An 18837-nucleotide genomic window follows, 5' to 3' on the forward strand; every position below is an offset into this window, starting at 1 on the left:
CATTCCCAAAAAGGGTTAGACCATGAGACTTGGTCATGTAAACTCATGCTCATCTTCCCTAAGATAGAGTGCTTAGAGTAGTAGTGTCCATTCATGGTAAAGAAGGTTTTTGGCTTTGCTTGACAATAAGCATAAGGGAGGGATATGAAGACCACAGTTTGGTTAAAGAAAGTTAGTAAAACTAAAAAGATTGCAAAACCATGAATTTGATACCAAAACTTAATAAATAAATAAACTCTATTAAAAGCTAAACCTTAAACAATCCTTTAAAAAATAGTAACCCTAAGACAACCCTAGACACCAAAAATAATATTTCTAAGAGCCAACACAATTATTTTACACCATGCAACCATTGCCAACTTTCAATGCATACATATTACAATAAGCGCAAAACATATTAATTAAACACTTGAACTATGAAGGGTTATAAGAGATGGTAATGGATTTTTCGGCAATGTAGGAAGGTTGAGCATCAAGTAAAAGATACTCAAGCTCTCCTATATCTCCGCAGGAACCTATGGTTATGTGGCGATAGCCAAGAGGATTACCTAGGTCAGATTGTTGTTTTGTAAATATTGGTTTACCAAAGAAACTAAAACCTTCTTCTTTAACTTTTTTAATAATTTCATTTTAGATACCATGGTTAATAACCTTGAAGAATCCAAATTCATATTGCAATTTTGAATATCTTGTAGGTATATGCTACTAATTCACGAATATTTTTGTAATAGATTGCAAATAATTGACCAAAATAAGTTGGATTAAATTATTGCAATGATATCTTCATTGTAATAGATAGTTACTTCATTTTGTCATTGCAATAGATTATGAAATAATTGATATTGGGTTATTGCAATGATATATTTGTTGCAGTTTCGTGTTTGCGATTGCAATAGATTGCAAAAGAATTAATATCAAATTATTGCAATGATAACTTTATTGCAATAAACTATTAGTTTAGAACTTTCATTGCCATAGATTTCAAAAATAATTGGTATCAATTTATTGCAATGACTTTTTTATTTTAAGTTATATATTAAATAATTTATTGCAGCCGAAAATTATAATTTATTGTCTCATGGTCCAAGAAGTTGATGATAGGAATGTTTTCAGAGCGAAGTGGGGTTCGAGAAGACGTCGTCATATTAAATTTTCATTAAAGTACAAGAAAAAAAAGGGGAAAGAAAAGTAAAATAGTAATGAAGTTATGTTGGTAATGATGCATTTAGAAAGTGAATAAGAGAAAGCATGTTAACAAAGAGGGAGAGAAAAATAAGAAAGGTAATGGTGCAAGTTTATGAGACATGAGAGTGTCACATTTATGGTGGAGGAAGACCAAGGGTAAATAGAGTATCTACCATAAGGTGATCTCACTATTCTTAACTCATTCTTGTTGAGGTAGTATGTAACTCATTTTGAACTATGACTGGCCAACTATCACTTTTACTTCACCACTCATAATCAACCACATATAATAGAGTAGTTAGCAAAGTGTGGAATAAATTTTTGTCATAAAATTGTTACATGACTTGTGAACAATAGCTTTTAGTATATAATTTTTTAGTATATTAATGAATAATTTCAAAGGAACAATAGCTTTATTCAAAAAGTAATGCTAGGAATACAAATTTTGTCACAATTTTGTTACAACTTGCCTGCACAGCAAGTTGTAAGTGATGAAGTAAAAATGGTGAATCTACAACTCCACCAATCACAACATGTAACGTAGGAAAGTTGTGATAAAAGTTGTCAGTCAGCTACTAGAGATTAGAGCATGTACTGCTCATTCATTCCCTACAGACTATAGTATGCTATAAATTCACAAATCTTTTTGCAATAGATTGCAAATAATTGACCAAAATAAGTTGAATTAAGTTATTGCAATGATATTTTCATTATAATTGATAATTACTTCATTTTGTTATTGTGATAGTTATGAAATAGTTAATACCGGGTTATTGCAATGATATATTTGTTGTAGTTTCATGTTTGGGATTGCAATAGATTGCAAAAGAGTTAATATCAAATTATTGCAATGATAACTTCGTTGCAATAAACTATTAGTTTAAAATTTTCGTTGCAATAGATTGCAAAAATAATTGGTATCAATTTATTGCAAGGATTTTTTATTTTAAGTTGTTACAATAATTTTTTCTATTATATTAAAGTAACTATTGCAAGTTTATGAGAAGTGAAAGTGTCATATTTATGGTGGAGGAAGATTAAGGGTAAATAGAGAATCTACCATAAGGTGATCTCAGTATTCTTAACTCATTCTTATTGAGGTAGTATGTAACCAATTTTGAACTATGACTGGCTACCCGTTACTTTTACAAAGATCACTTTTACTTCACCACTCGTAACCAACCACACATAATAGAGTAGTTAGTAAAGTGTGGAATAAATTTTTGTCATAAAATTATTAAATGACTTGTGAACAAAGGAAAATTGTTCAAAATTGTGATTGGAAAGTTGATTAAAAGTGTAACTTTTCAACGTAATTGTACAAGGCCATGTAATTGCAACTTAAGGTGCATGGGTGCTCACTTGATATGAAGTTATGAACTCATGAAATGTAAAGTTCCTCACTCAAATCCTTACGTCGAAGAAAAAAAGCACTTTTGGATGTAAAGACCCGCTGCCTGTTCACTTGACCTCTTATTCTTCATTGGACGGTTCGGATGGACTTCGCTGTTCTTTCCCAACTAAAATAGAAAAGGTTGTATCACATCGAGATGTCTATTCGTTTTCCGCCCCCAATGAGATGGATAATTTGTAACCCCCTATTTATACTTTTGGGCTCTTCATCTTTTTGAATCGAGGCCTAGCCCGGCTCGCGTGCATTTCCGCCACGCCAACATAGCCGCCATAATAAGAAAAGCGAGTGAAGCAACTAGAAGCGCTCGCTTTCTTTTTTAGGACGGGCAAGGGCCATGAGAGAGGTTTTCCTATTATCCACCGCTAGAAGCAATCGGTAATGGAGTAAAAGGAGCAGCCAAAGGGGCACCTATTTGCATCTGAAAAGCGGTATAGTCTTACCCTCCCTTGCTGCATCAGTAAGATAAGAATATAAAAATTAGAACATGCATGTGAGATTGTGAGTTACTCAAACGTGAGAGTGGGATAAAATAATTTTTTGGTATATTAATGAATAATTCCAAAGGAACAACAACTTTGTTCAAAAAGTAATAGTAGGAATTCAAATTTTGTCACAATTTTGTTGCAACTTGCTTGCACAACAAGTTGTAAGTGGTACAGTAAAAATGGTGGATCTACAACTCCATCAAGGATGGAGCTAGGATTTGAAGTTAGGAGGGGCAGTTTTTCTGTTGGTTGCATGTGGTGGCTTTAGCCTCCGGTTCAATTGCTTAAAAGCAAATGGTTTTTCTTTTTCTTTTTTGTGTTTTTTATATGTGCATCCAGGTATGGACAAAATTATTTGTTTGTTTTGGGCAAAATTAGTTGATTGAGTTTAATTATTTTTAGCTTTACTATTGGTAATTTTTGTTGAATAATTTTTTTGGGCTGGTTTATTTTGCTTTAGATTTTAGATTGGCATTTAAAAGGAGAAAAATGCTAAAATTACAAACTTTTTTACCAATTATTAATGTGGTGAGTGGTTATTAGTAAGTAAAAATGTGATATAAGTGATAAACCCAGATGCAAACCAATAATAGTTTACTACATCAACAGTTTGTAAAAATATTATAGAAAATTTTGTGGCTAGAGTAGTATTCTTAAAAGAACCAATGATAATGTTAAGGGGCAAAGTGTGATTTTATAGAATAAAATTGCTAAAATTAGTGCCTATGTATATATTAATTTTTTTTTTTTAAATAGAGGGGGTCATTGCCCCCTAGTCCAAGTCTCCCTCTGTCCCTAAACTCCACCAATCATAACTTGCCACATAGGAAAGTTGTGACAAAAGTTGTCATTACAATAGATTATGAAATAATTGATATCGGGTTATTGCAATGATATATTTGTTGCAGGTTTGTGCTTTCGATTGCAATAGATTGCAAAAGAATTAATATCAAATTATTGAAATGATAATTTCGTTGCAATAAACTATTAGTTTAAAATTTTCATTGCAATAGATTGCAAAAATAATTGGTATCAATTTATTGCAACAATTTTTTATTTATTTTAAGTTGTATATTAAAAAATTTATTGCAATCGAAAATTATAATTTATTGCAATTTATTATTGTTGATGCAATAATTTAAAAGTTACTATTACAACAATTTTAATTAACACTTGATGTAATAGATTTTTTTTTTTTTGTGGTGTGAGCAGGACACTACTACTTAACTAGGTGTCTTCTCCTTGGTCTTTAGGGCCTTCTATCCATTCCCAAAAAGGGTTTGACCATGAGACTTGGTCATGTAAACTCATGCTCATCTTCCCTAAAGTGCTTAGAGTAGTAGTATCCATTCATGGTAAAGAAGTTTTTTGGCTTTGCTTGACAATAAGCATAAGAGAGGGATATGAAGACCACAAATTGGTTAAAGAAAGTTGGTAAAACTAAAAAGAATGCAAAACCATAAATTTGATACCAAAACTTAATAAATAAATAAACCCTATTAAAAGCTAAACCTTAAACAATCCTTTTAAAAATAGTAACCCTAAGAGAGCCCTAGACACCAAAAATAATATCCCTAAAAGAACCATAAATTTAAACCCTAAATCCTAGTGTCACAAAAAATAGAAAACCTAAGATGTCGTATACCTTAAAAACTGTAAATAAAAAATAAACACTCCCTCCGTTCCAATTTGTTGATCTTTTATTCCATTTTGAGATGTCCCAAAATGAAGTCCTTTTACTAAAATTAATAAAAAAGATTTCTATCTTACCTTTTTACTTTATTTAAAAAGTCAATGCTATTCTTTTTCTAGAGTTTAAATTAATGAGGATAATTTTGAAAACTTATACCTTTTTATATAGCAAACAAGATAATAAATGATGTTCCCTTAAAAAGTTTGATTTTTGAAAAGGACAAACAATTTGGGATGTAGTAAGTAAATAAATAAACCCTAAATACTAAATGTTAGTGCCTAAGAAATATTAAATTTTACAATACCTTAAACCTTAAAAAACCATAAATCCTAAATCCTACCCTAAAACCCAATAAACAGTAAACCCCTTTTAAAAAGTAACCTTTAAAGAATTGTAAATTTGAGGGAAACCTTTTGTTCAGGAGTTCGTTGGGTTTGGGCCTTGAAGATTGTTTTGTAGGAACCCTCCAAGAACCCACTAGCCGAAGTTCTACTAACATCCAACTATATTCTTCAATTTTTTCTAGAGGACAACGAGGACTTTGAGAAAGATGAGAATAATATAAATTTAACACATCTTTATATTTTATTGTTGAATCTAATAGAAGATAAGTAGCATTCCACCTATGAGGCACATATATATATATATATATATTCTCTCAATTCCATACAACATTTTTATACCATTCATATCTTGCTTAAGAACTATTAATATTAATATCTTTTATTTTTTCAATAGACGAAAATAAATTTAATAAACCATATTTTGAATAATTATATTTAAAATATGTGCACAACAACGTATTCAAGATAATGTACCACTTATAGGTAAGCTTAATTTTTCTTTTAAAAACATCTTTGTCATATCATTATTCGCTGCATTGTCAAGTGTTATTGAAAATATTTTATCAGTAATTCCCAAATATTGATGTTTCTTACTAATAAGATTTGCAATGTTATATCCTGTATTTGGGGATTCCAAAATTTTAAATGATACTAGCCTCATCATACGTGCTTCTTGCGTGTAATGAGACGTTTTATTTTTTTAACGTTGCATGGGTAGTGGATTTTTTTTTTTTTAATATAACGTGGGAGTGGGTAGTTTTTTTTTGTTTTTTAAAATTTTTAAGTTATAAGAACGTGGGGAAGTGGAACTAGGATGGAATATAATGAGACTTTTTTTTTAAACGTGACTTGGGTAGTGGAAGGTTTTTTTTTTTTTTTTTTTTTTTAAATTTTAAGTTATAAGAACGTGGGGAAGTGGAAGTAGAAAGGAATATTTTTAATTTTTTTCAATTTACTATTTTAACCCCATGGAATAATGATAAGTTAATTAATTTAGGGGTATTTTTTACAGGAAAAAAAAACAATAACTAACTTTCTGAATCCTCTTAATATATACAAATTATTCTTTTACTTAAATTCCAATTAGAATCAATATATTGAATAGTTAAAGAGAGAAAACCTAATTTATTTCTTAGTGTCCAAAGATCAAACGTTAAACAAAATCTACTCTATGTGCATGCAAAATTCTTTTTAATTTTTATTTATAAAATTTAAAAATCTTCATAATATCTCTTTTTGCGGTGGATGCAAAAAATTCTTTATACAATAAGGTAAGACCACGTTGCACCATTCTTGTAAAATCATGATTTTTCAACAAATGTAAATGGTGTTTAGGTCTAACAAGATATTCTACCACTTCATTACGTGCATTTGTATCAATGTAAATAAATGAAGTTTTAATTTCCCTCCTTATCTTTTCCTAATTGTTGAAAGTCTCTAATATCTGTTTGATTTTTTAGTTTACAACTATTTAGCATAATAAGACGTTCTAAATGGTAAGTCCCCACACTTGGGTCACTAGCCAGCGGCCCAGTGCGTCACTGCATTTACAACATATAGCTTTTGTTCCATCTTGTTTTATCCTCTCTACCCTATCAAAAAACTTCCAAACTTCACTTTTTAATTTTTATTAGTAAAACTTGGATTTGAGCCGGGTGTAGTATTATTATTAGTTGGTATATTAGGGGGTGTTTGAGTTGCTGTAATATGCCTTTGTTGTAATGCACATTACTATGATGTGACATTAAGGTTTTTAGTTTATTTTATTTTTTCTAACATTACCATAATATAAAATTATAAAATATATTACATCACCTTCCTAAATAATGCAATGTTGTATTTTTGTATGGAGATTACATTAATATAAGATTATAACAATGTAATATTACAGTGTAATGTAACATTATGGTGAACCAAACGCCCTCTAAATATAGGGGAAACTGGAGATGTAGAGGAAAGAATTGACTCAAATGATTGTCCTTGCTCATCTAGATCATCCAGTATAATGTGATCATATCTATGAGTCATTTTGAAAATTTGAAAACTAACAAAAATAATGTATACAAAGCAAGTATATAATAAAAGTTATGAAAAGATATTACTCAATCAATCGAAATTTGAGACAAATAGCTTCCACTCCAATCAGAAGAAGTTGATTTCCAAATGCAATTGAATGCTCAAGCCTCCAAGTTCCAAGCCTCCAACTTGAAGAATTTGATACTTGTATTTGTATAAATATTAACTGTTAAAAATATAATACTATTATTCTATAAGAGTATAAGTGCATAACTATCAGAGGGAAAAAAATAATAAGAGATGAGAAATTGCGAATAGTCAAGGGAGAGTTTGAATTTGAGAGATTTTTTGTGAGTAAAATGAGAGAAATGTGATGGGTATTTACTGTCCTAAACTATACACAATGTTACATTTTACACCCTAAACTTTTTAAATGCACGTTTTGCATCCTAAGCTATGACTTTGTTACACTTTGCACCCTCGACATTAAGTTTGGTGTTAACTTGGATGAAAAAGTATGACACTATGTGAAAATACCTGATTACCCATCTTCTCAATCATTAAAAACAAATGAAAAATTACATTTTATCACTTTAAACTATATTTCATATTACACTTTGTACCTTACACTTTGAATTTCCATCCAAGTTAAAACCAAACTTAATGTCGGGGTGTAAAGTATAATAAGAGTCATAGTCTAGGGTGCAGAACATGTACTCAAAAAGTTTAGAGTGCAAAGTATAATAAGTGATATATATTAGAGTGGTATAGTGTAATTTCCCTATTTTTTTAAGAGTACTAAAAATTTGAACAATATTAGATGGTATCTCAAATTTATCCGCCAATATTTGGAAAATATAAAAAATATATTAAAGCAATAAATATTGTTACCACAAAATATGTTTGCAAGTGTTTCAAGAATTATCATATTGGGGTATCTAAAAAAAATCATATTGGTGAGGGTGTGTGGTGTGGCACACGTTGTGATGATAAGAATATACATGATGTTGTGTATGCTTAACTTCGTTTAAAGGAAAACATAAAACATATAAAACTTATTGCAATTAATTAATTGAGATTGATGTTATAAGTACTAGTTCCTAATAATTAACTAAGTTCAATATTTAATAACCCCATTGCTATTCCCATTTTCTTTGTCTTGTGTGTATGTGTGTTTGTTTCTTTTAAAAAAATTCAATATTTAATTACTCACGAAAAAAATTTCAATATCTAATTAGTTTAGGATTTCCAAACTATTCTTTTCAACATTTAGTATAGTATGATCTTGTTGTAATGGAGAGGCGGTATACCTTCTTTTGGTTCATTCATTGCTCGGTTGCTTGTGAAAGGGAATTTGTCAGATATTTGGAACATGGTTCCTATGTGTTTAATGTGGATTATTTGGAGGGTGCATAACATTGCACTTTTGAGGATGTGGAGCTTATGGATATATAATCCATTGCTAGCAACTTTCTCTAGTTCTTCATTCAAGTGTGTTAAGACTCTAGTACAATACACTACTGTAGCATTCTTATGCAATGAATACTGGTACAGAGTTAGTTACAGAGTTAGTTAGTTGGTTAAGACATGTATTAGAAGCTTGTACTTAGTTAGTTGGTTAAGACTTGTATTAAGCTGTAATGGGTTGTACTCTGTTAGTAGCAGTGGTTGTACTCTGTTAGTTAGTGAGTAGAGTATAAGACTAAACGGATTGTAATATGGATTGAGTTGAAGAATAATACATTGAATAGTTCTCTTTGAGTTACTATTGGAGGCCTAGTTCCCTCGAAGAACTACAAGGGTTTAAAGGGTAAAAGAACATTAAGGATCAATAAATCTTTATCATTTGGTATCAGAGCCGGTTCAGCCATGGTGCAAGAAACAAGGTATTCTCTTCTAAGCGATTCTGTTTCATTGATAGAACAGAGGCTGGATGATCATGCTTCTACCATGGAAATTATTTCAAGAAGATTGGAACAACTGGATACCAATTTCAGAGAGATGCAAGCTATGATGGATGAAAGGTTACCAGCAGTGCATCAACAAGTTAATCAGCAAGAGGGTCCAGTTCATCATCCAGAAAATCATCATTATCAAGAAAATCACCCCCCTGAAACTGAGGTGCTGCAACAGCCATTGCATCATCTGAGACCTGAGGTAGGTGCTCTAATTCCTAGACCTATTAGGTTAGAGTTTCCTAGATTTAGTGGAGGTGATCCTGCTGCTTGGATCTTTAGGGCTGTGCAATTCTTTCGTTACTATGGTATACCTGAGGAAGAAAAAATCTTGAATGCTTCTTATCATCTTGATGGTGAGGCATTAATTTGGTTCCAAGATTGTGAGAGATCCTTGGATTCTTGGGAGACTTTCATCAGGGCCATTCAAGTGAGATTTGGACCTTCATCGTATGATGATCCCATGGAAGCCTTGACCAAATTGAAGCAAACTACCACTGTGGCTGTTTACAAGAGTCAATTTGAGATGCTAAGTAACAGAATTAGAAACTTATCTGAACCTCACAAGCTCAGTTGTTTTTTGAGTGGCTTAAGAGATGAAGTTAGATTAGCAGTGAGGATGCAAAATCCAAGAACTCTGACTGCTGCCTTTGGATTAGCCAAAATTCAAGAAGAGTATTTGACCACTTGCAAGAAGGTCTATAGGCCATTTTCTGAGTCTAGCCGAAGCAATTGGCAAGAACCATCAACAGAAAAGTATGACAGTAAGAGTGAGTCTAAGACAAGAGTTCCTATACAGAAGATTACTTCAACTCAGATGGAAGAAAGAAGAAAAAAAGGTCTTTGTTATTACTGTGATGAGAAATGGCAGCCTAAACACAAATGTATGGGTCTTAAGTTGTTCATGATAGAAGAAGTGCAAGAGGTCAACCATGGTGAAGCTGTAGAAGTGGATGATAATGCAGAATTTCAGTTGAATCAAGCTGACATCACTTTGTATGCTTTGATAGGCTGTCCTTCCCCAGGTACTATGAGGGTCTTGGGTCAAATTAAAGGACATTGGGCTATAATTTTGTTGGACACTGGTAGTTCTCACAACTTCCTGGATTCGGGGTTGGTGAGAACTCTACAATTGGTTGTAGACACTACAAAGATCTTGGAGGTGAGGGTGGCTAATGGTGATTTGATCAGAATAAAGGGTGAATGTAGAGACTTGTTAATCCAGATGCAAGGTAAGGATTTCTTGGTGGATCTGCATGTTTTGAATTTAAGGGGTTGTGATGTGGTTTTGGGCACTCAATGGTTGAGCACCCTTGGTCTCATCAGTTGGGATTTTAAACATTTGGAGATGGGATTCATGTACCAAGGGAATAAGATGTGGTTAAAGGGTGTCAAATCCAAAGGTTCAGTCATACAAGATGGTGATCAGTTCTTTAAACAACCAATTCAAAAAGGTTTGCTTTTGCAGATTGTTTCCCAGCATTTAGATTCTTCCCTTGCACAACAGTTAGTTCATCCAATGGTGCAACCTGTGTTAGAAGAGTTTGCTGCAGTTTTTGAGGAACCTAAGGGCTTACCTCCTTGCAGAGGTCATGAACACCAGATAATTCTCAAACCTGGAACCCAACCAATCTGTCAGAGGCCTTACAGGTATCCCTATTACCAGAAAACTGAAATTGAAAATATTGTTAAGGACCTACTTACTTCAGGTTCTATTAGAAACAGTCAAAGTCCATTTGCTTCTCCTGTGTTACTAGTTAGGAAAGCAGATGGTAGTTGGAGGATGTGTGTGGATTATAGGGCTCTTAACAATGATACTGTGAAAGACAAGTTTCCTATACCTGTGGTAGATGAGCTTCTAGATGAATTGAGTGGTGCTTGGGTATTCTCTAAGTTGGACTTAAGATCTGGGTATCATCAAATTCGAATGAGGGAGGAGGATATTGAGAAAACAGCTTTTAGAACCCATGAAGGTCACTATGAGTTCTTAGTTATGCCATTTGGGCTAACTAATGCTCCATCAACATTTCAATCTCTCATGAATGATGTGTTTAAGCCATTTCTTAGGAAATTTGTGCTTGTATTTTTTGATGATATTCTTGTTTACAGTAGAGATATGACTACTCATGTATTACATCTCAAATCTGTTTTACAAGTGTTGTTTGATCATAAGCTTTTTGCAAAGAGAAGCAAGTGTACTTTTGCTTGCTCTGAAGTGGAGTATTTGGGGCATGTTATATCTGGTAATGGTGTCAAAACTGATCCTAAGAAGACTGCAGCCATGTTAGAGTGGCCCATTCCTACATCAGTGAAAGCTTTGAGGGGTTTTTTGGGATTAACTGGTTATTACAGGACATTCATCAGGAATTATGGTTCAATTGCCTCACCCCTGACTGATCTGCTCAAGAAAGATGCCTTTGAGTGGACTGCTCAAGCTAACCAAGCCTTCCATAATCTTAAGGAGGCTGTCTCTCAACCCCCTATGCTGGCCTTACCTGATTTTTCTCAACCTTTTTTGGTGGAATGTGATGCTTCGGGCTTTGGGATTGGGGCTGTGTTGATGCAGCAAGGCAGGCCAATTGCTTTTCACAGCAAGGCTTTGAAGGGAAAGAGTATTCATTTGTCAACTTATGAAAAGGAGTTACTAGCCTTGGTTACAGCAGTTAAAAAATGGAGACCATATTTGTTAGGGAAGCCTTTTGTGATTAAAACAGATCATCAGATTTTGAAGTATCTGTTGGAGCAGAGAATTGGCACTCCTATGCAACAAAGATGGATTACAAAGCTACTTGGTTACTCATTTCTCATTTCTTACAAGCAAGGAAAAGATAATGTAGTAGCTGATGCATTGTCTAGAAAATGTGAGAAAGAAGTTTTGGATGAACAATGTGCAGATTCAAGTGTCAGTCTATTTTGCATTGATTCTCAGGTTGACAGTCCTTGCAGCTTGTTTCTTCTTTCCTTTCCTACTCCTACTTGGATTGATGAGCTTAAGGCATGTTATAAAGATGATGAAGAGGTGCAACAGATTCTACAGACACTCCATCACAGTCCAAAAGCTGCTAGTCAGTTCAGTTTGCAGAATGGCTTATTGTTGTATAAGGGTTGAATTTTTTTGGGTCCAAATTGCAATATGAAAGCTAAAATCATGGATTTGGTGCATAGTAGTCCATTAGGTGGACATTCAGGGTACTTGAAAACATTTCACAGGGCTAAAAGAGATTGGTTTTGGAAGGGAATGAAGAAAGACTTGAAGGATTTTATCAAAGGGTGTGACCTTTGTCAAAGGATTAAGCATGAAACAAGTAAACTAGCTGGGTTACTACAACCTTTAGCTATTCCTCCTACACCATGGACTTCCATTAGTATGGATTTTGTTGAGGGTTTACCTAAGTCCTTCAAACAAGATGTGGTGATGGTTGTGGTGGATAGACTTACAAAATATGTTCATTTTCTTCCCTTGTCCCATCCTTATACTGCAGCCAAGGTGGCCACTTTGTTCATTAATCAAATCTTCAAGCTCCATGGTATGCCTACTTCTATGGTTAGTGATAGGGACCCTGTGTTTACATCTAAATTTTGGGAGGAATTGTTTAAGTTGCAAGGAGTGGAATTGGCAATGTCCTCAGCTTACCATCCTCAATCTGATGGTCAGACTGAGGTGGTTAATAGGAGTCTTGAGCAATATCTCAGAGCTTTTGTAGGGGATAAACCGAGGCAGTGGGTGGAGTGGTTACCCTTGGCTGAGTTCTGGTTTAATACTAATTACCATACAGCTACAAAGTTGACTCCCTTTGAAGCTCTATATGGTTTTAAACCTCCAAAGCTGTTGGACTACATTCCTGGACTCACTAAGGCAGCTGCTGTGGATGAGTACCTACTGTCTAGGCAGCAGATTTTAAGCCTTCTTAGGCATAATTTGGTGCTGGCTCAAGATAGGATGAAACTTCAAGCAGATAAACACAGACAGGAAAGACAATTTGCCGTGGGTGATTGGGTGTTTTTAAGGCTCCAACCCTTTAAGCAGCAGTCCCTTCGATTACACAAAGTGGGGAAACTAGCACCTAAGTTCTTTGGTCCTTTTCAAATTCTGCAGAAAGTGGGTGCTGTTGCTTATAAGCTGGATTTGCCTCCTACTACAGGTGTGCATCCTGTGTTCCATGTGTCTTGCTTAAAGGCTAAGTTGGGACAAAACATCTCTCCCATCCCTACATTGCCACCTGTTGATAGTCACGGTCAGCTTTCTCCTGAACCAAGGGCCATTTTATAGCAAAGGCAGGTTCAGCTTCGAAGACATAAGCAAGCTACAGAGGTTCTTGTCCAATGGGAAGGGTCTTCTCCAGATGATGCTACTTGGGAGCTACTTCATGTTTTGCAACACTAGTTTCCGCACCTTGGGGGCAAGGTGCTTTAAAGAGGGGGGCAATGTTAAGACTCTAGTACAATACATTACTGTAGCATTCTTATGCAGTGAATACTGGTACAGAGTTAGTTACAGAGTTAGTTAGTTGGTTAAGACATGTATTAGAAGCTTGTACTTAGTTAGTTGGTTAAGACTTGTATTAAGCTGTAATGGGTTGTACTCTGTTAGTAGCAGTGGTTGTACTCTGTTAGTTAGTGAGTAGAGTATAAGACTAACCGGATTGTAATATGGATTGAGTTGAAGAATAATACATTGAATAGTTCTCTTTGAGTTACTATTGGAGGCCTAGTTCCCTTGAAGAACTACAAGGGTTAAAAGGGTAAAAGAACATTAAGGATCAATAGATCTTTATCAAAGTGACTGGGAATCTCTTTCTCAAAAAAAAAAAAAAAGTGACAGGGAATCTTGTAAACCTTATGGACAACTGACGCCTTTTGCAAAAACCAATTGTCAAGTAATTTAGGGAGATCCAAATTGAATCTGAACATAATGCAATTGATTTTTTTATATAATTTTTTTAAAAAATATTTTATGTGAGCAATTGAGTTAATTGGACACCTACAGCTACTTGGTCAAGGCCCATGACGCCATAAGACCAAATGTTAGGTGAGCATGGTAGGGAGTGAAAGTTTAACCCCTTTCCATTAAAAAAATAAGTAAAGACCGACCAACTCATTGGGTGCTATCAAGTTCCACATGTGATAACGAGTTTCTTTAAAACTTTCTCCCTTCTTCCTTATGTGTATGTGTGTTAAAATACTTAGTATTCTAAAAAAAAAAGAAAAAAAGATAGCGAGGTCACAAATACCTGTGAGAATAGCATATACCCATTATTTCTTTTCTCTCTCTTTTTTAAAGAATACTGTGGCATATATATACCCATTACACAAAATAATATCACTCATATTTTTAGATGCAGCTTGTCCAGTACATGTGATTAATTGAGACAATAACTGTCAGATTAAAACAGTAAATAGCATGTTTGAATGGGAGGAGTTAATATACACACAAATCAATTTGGGTATAAATATCGCAACTAGCATGAAAGTTGGGATACCAAAGTGTAATTTAATTTCCCTTTTGCTATTTAACAATGGATTTTTTTATCTCCTAATCCAAAATCTAATCTCAAGAACAACAGTAATAATGAACAAGACACCAAGAAGGACTCCATAACCAGCAGTCCAACCATGTCCCGTTCCAGTTAAATTAATTCCATAGAAGATGTTTACAATTGCGAGGATAATTAAAATTCTCCCAACATTTTGATGGTACCAATTCCAATACTTTCTGAATTTTGACTCCTTGTTCGGCCGAGCTAAAAGGGCCATTACCTGTAAAATGAAACCAATACTAAATAATATGAACACGTGTCTTGCAAGGGAATTATATATTGTATTTGTATAGATAAAAGATAGCAAGTTGGTAGATGGTTTTTAAATATGAATTCTTTAATTATAATTATTAATTCATTTTTATGAAGGTCAACTTAAGACATTTTGAAACAGAATTGGACTTACTAATAAGTAATTAATAAATTAAATGTATGCAATTGCACAAAATTATTTTTGGGGGGGGGGGGGGGGGGTCACAGTTTCAGGGGATTAGGATTTCTAACTTAAAAAGTAAACGAGTAATAAGTTCTTTAAATTAATTACCATACCGCATGCATGCAATACCTTTTTCGCCTTTTCAATTTATTGTTCACACTGCATACTACTAGTAAGTTTGGCATTAGCTATTGCTTTTAGCTCTTTTGCTTAAGTACAACTTTTTAAAATATATACTTTAATTTACTTTTAGCAAAAGCTAAATAAGTGCTTAAAAATGTGAAATTACCAATATTCATATCCATATTCAAGATAATAACCTATACAATTGTCAAGTAGTAATAAATTATTTATATAATGCAATTGCTCACTTAATTTTATATCAAAGCTAACATTGAGAAAATATGTGCAATATCTTATGCTTTGTTGTAATAAGGTTACCTCCTTCTCTGTCAGGGGTAACAAATATTAAGTCAATAATAAATAATATTAAAAATGTATCACCAAGAGAGTTTTATAAGGAAAACTCACTTTAAAAAAAAAAAGGAAAAGAAAAAGAAAATTGTGGAGTGCATTAGATATATGTCCATTGATTGAAGAGGAATATCTAAAGCCCTAAGGGTGTAATATAAAACTTTAAATTTTGGAAGTATTACAAAAAAGAGACAAACCTGGAGGCAGCCAAGAAGAAGAATGAAGATCCCAATACTCTTGTGGCTACCAACATTAGCATTGAGATGATTTTTTAAGATAAATCCACATATTACACCTATAACTCCAAGTAAAAATCCGACTGTTTGAAGGGAAATGTGAAGATAAAACCAAATTGGGTCATTGTGCTTGAAGTAACGAGCAACTATTGTTCCAATTATTATTAGAATACCCCATCCTAGCATAGCCAAAATCCCATGGCCCCTTCGCAGTCCTGAATAAGGGCTCTCCGATGCACTTTGACCTGTTGCATGCATCAGAAATTACATGCATGTTAGTACTTATTACGCTTATTTTGCTTTTGTTTTTGTTTTTGTTTTTTTTTTTTCCTGAATATTTAGTACTTAATTGCACAAGTGCTGTTCAATTTCCAACTATTATACACAAATCACCCGTAAGTGTCTTTGAAGGTGTTACTCAGAAATAGTCATAAAATAACATTAAACATGCAAGTCCATCTAACATTTAGATTAGGCCTACTCATCTTTAATTTATTGTTTCGTTTTTTCATATCCTCTCTGTCTTTTATGGTATATAGCTGTTAACTTTCATTTGCTTTTCGGAATTTTCCGGGTCCATTACATCAAACTCACAAAATTATTGTTAAAAAAAAAAAAAAAAAAAAAAAAAAAAAAAAAAAAAAAACTCACAAGTCACAATCACAAAAGTGGTTTTTTTTTTGGCTGAATAATCACAATTCACAAAAGTAGTTTTGCTTTAATATAATGTATTTATGGAATTTTCTACAGCAAATACTATTCAAACTTCAAATGGTTGATTAATTACTTTGGTTCCTATGTAACCAATCCATCTCGAGCATTAAAAACAAAAATGAAGAAATTGACTTGAAAAGAAGAAAACATTTCAGGGTTATATACTATGTGATTATCGTTACCTGCTGCATAGTTTATGGAAGTGGAGACCATTGTTCGGTGCTCAGTTAATTGGTAGTCGGGTGCTGAGGGAAAAACACCAGTTGGTCCAACTGCGTATAGTAGCTGAGACTCTGGCTGATTGGTTTGCAATTGGAAAGCCATGTATAAAATTGAGTTTTGGGATATGATTGTGGCTGAGTTGCTGACAAGTTGTAAGCTTCCTTGATCAGGCTCCACAAGGTTTGGTGAGTTTCCACTCAAATAATACTTCTTAGCCATTCCAACAGTACCATTTGATGATGATGAGACCCAACCCACCATTGCACTCGACCCCACCATCGCACCATTGGTTGAGAAGCCAATGGCTATGTAAGAATTTGTATCTGCTGGGGCTGAAACAACGAAGCTCCATATGCTTGCATTGTTGGTTTGCAAAAACTGTACCATTTAGCCATGCGTACATTATTGCTGTTAATACTAGAAATTACTATCCAAAGAAAAAAACAAATGGTGATATTGATGCATGAAAGGTGCACTTACTCGTAGTATGAAACCTTGAGAATCCCAAACGGGTAGACAATGTAGGGAAGTTGTATCAAAAGGCACAGAATTACTGAGGCTTAGGTTAGAGCTGCAGGAATCTGCTTGTGCATTCACATGGGATGATGATAATCCATAGATATCTATGGTGATGATGAAGATCATGAATAGCAAAGAAGACTTCATTCTCTCTCTCTCTCTTTCTCTCTCTCTCTCTCTCTGTGTATACAATTAAATAGTGGCAAAGTACGTAGTGGGTGATCACATCTATATAACCTAGCTGGAGAAGTTGACAATACTCATTTTCTTAACTTATAATGATGAATCACTGATCGGGATAATATACAAATTTATGAATAGGAAAATGAGTAGGTAAGTGCCTAACTAATCATGTTAATAAAATAGAATTAAAAAAATCAATTTTTTATGCAGTTTACATCAAGAAGGTGGATCCAAAAATAATGGTGACATTTTTCAATGAAATTATTTTGACTCGAGGGATTGAGTTTAACTCAAGGTAGATCTTAATTCAATTGATTGACACTTTCTATATTTTTGTCATAGACATTCATGATTTGAATCATTCTTCCTTCGCTGTAACTATCAAATATATATATATATATATATGATGGGACTGACAAAATGGATCACGGACAAATTCAATACTGTAGACGACACCGCTCCCTTTGACGAACCTAATACTGCCACGTCATTGACGAGGATACCAAAATCATTCAATGCCGCCAGTAATACCTCGGGCAGTTACAACACCAGCTAGGTAGACCGTTGGAGGCGTATTAAAGATCCATTACTCGGCTAGGAACGTTACTAAGCAAGGCATTAATGCCACAACGGCTGGAATCCAGAAGAGAGTATATAAAGCATTCACACCTCTAACACAAGGTACATGGACAGACACAATTACAGTAGATACTAAATTATTCTGTGATTATTATAAACCTTCTTCTGCACTGACTTTGGCATCGGAGGCGTTGTGGCAGGCACCACACCAGTGACCATTTGAAGGAGCTCTTGCTTCCGTCGAGACGCAGGGGTGTGACTGGTACCATCTGGACGAACTCACATCGACTGATGAACTTTTGCTTCATCAATATATATATTCTCAAACAAGATTGGTGATTTATTCCTAATTAGGCATTCACGATTCAAGGATTTGTTATTCCTCTAACCAAAAAGAACTTTAACCAAAGCATGATAAAGATTTTATGTACAGTTAAACGTGATTAAGCATGATTAGATTATCAACCTTAACTAAACGGTAGATTAACTCTGACCAAAAAAAAATTGATAAAAGCAATTAGAGTAGGAAACTAAAGTTCTGGAATCAAACTTGGATTGACTTTTAGCGGTTTCTTGGTCACATGCAAATCCCTAGTACTCAAAATTTTAAACAAACTAATTGTTGATCCGTGTTCTGCACGGTTTTACTCTTTATTTTTTAAATCTTATAATAAGTATTATTTTTCATTATATATTTGGTTTAATAAACCTATCTTACATTCATATCTTGTCCAAGGACGCAATCCTTAAACATTCAACCTAAAAATATAATATTAAGAAATACAAGTTTTAGAACTAAAATAGATTTTAATAGTTCATCATTCGAAAATTTTTCTTGGTAAATT

The 18837-nt window shown here is 33.7% G+C and overlaps 2 protein-coding genes across 3 annotated transcripts; one reads left to right on the forward strand and one right to left on the reverse strand.

The window, feature by feature from the left end:
• The first annotated feature begins 9006 nt into the window (after positions 1-9006).
• On the forward strand, positions 9007-12201 carry LOC142620705 (uncharacterized). The gene has a single exon (XM_075794030.1). It carries the CDS (start codon positions 9007-9009, stop codon positions 12199-12201), a length of 3195 nt encoding a protein of 1064 aa, XP_075650145.1.
• Positions 12202-14424: 2223 nt separating this feature from the next.
• Positions 14425-17401, reverse strand: LOC142618276 (cytochrome b561 and DOMON domain-containing protein At3g07570). 2 transcript variants are annotated; one of them, XM_075791183.1, is made up of 4 exons: positions 17192-17401; positions 16672-17089; positions 15737-16020; positions 14425-14849 (listed from the first exon to the last, which is right to left on the reverse strand). In XM_075791183.1, the coding sequence occupies exons 1-4, from the start codon at positions 17375-17377 to the stop codon at positions 14619-14621; spliced, it is 1119 nt and encodes a 372-aa protein (XP_075647298.1). In that variant the 5' UTR covers positions 17378-17401; the 3' UTR covers positions 14425-14618. The 2 variants fall into 2 exon arrangements, with proteins under 2 accessions (XP_075647298.1, XP_075647299.1); XM_075791184.1 differs by lacking the exon at positions 14425-14849 and adding an exon at positions 15454-15514.
• Positions 17402-18837: the final 1436 nt, after the last annotated feature.

This window comes from Castanea sativa, chromosome 12, assembly GCF_040712315.1.
Source record: "Castanea sativa cultivar Marrone di Chiusa Pesio chromosome 12, ASM4071231v1".
NCBI classification, from domain to species: domain Eukaryota; kingdom Viridiplantae; phylum Streptophyta; class Magnoliopsida; order Fagales; family Fagaceae; genus Castanea; species Castanea sativa.

Excerpts from the sequence above, each read along its gene's own strand:
- LOC142618276 (XM_075791183.1), bottom strand. The coding sequence starts at position 17,377 with ATGAAGTCTTCTTTGCTATTCATGATCTTCATCATCACCATAGATATC. Across the intron at positions 17,090-17,191 it reads CTCAAGGTTTCATACTACGA|TTTTTGCAAACCAACAATGC; the intron begins GTAAGTGCACCT and ends TAAATGGTACAG. Across the intron at positions 14,850-15,736 it reads TTCTTCTTGGCTGCCTCCAG|GTAATGGCCCTTTTAGCTCG; the intron begins GTTTGTCTCTTT and ends TTCATTTTACAG.
- LOC142620705 (XM_075794030.1), top strand. The coding sequence starts at position 9,007 with ATGGTGCAAGAAACAAGGTATTCTCTTCTAAGCGATTCTGTTTCATTG.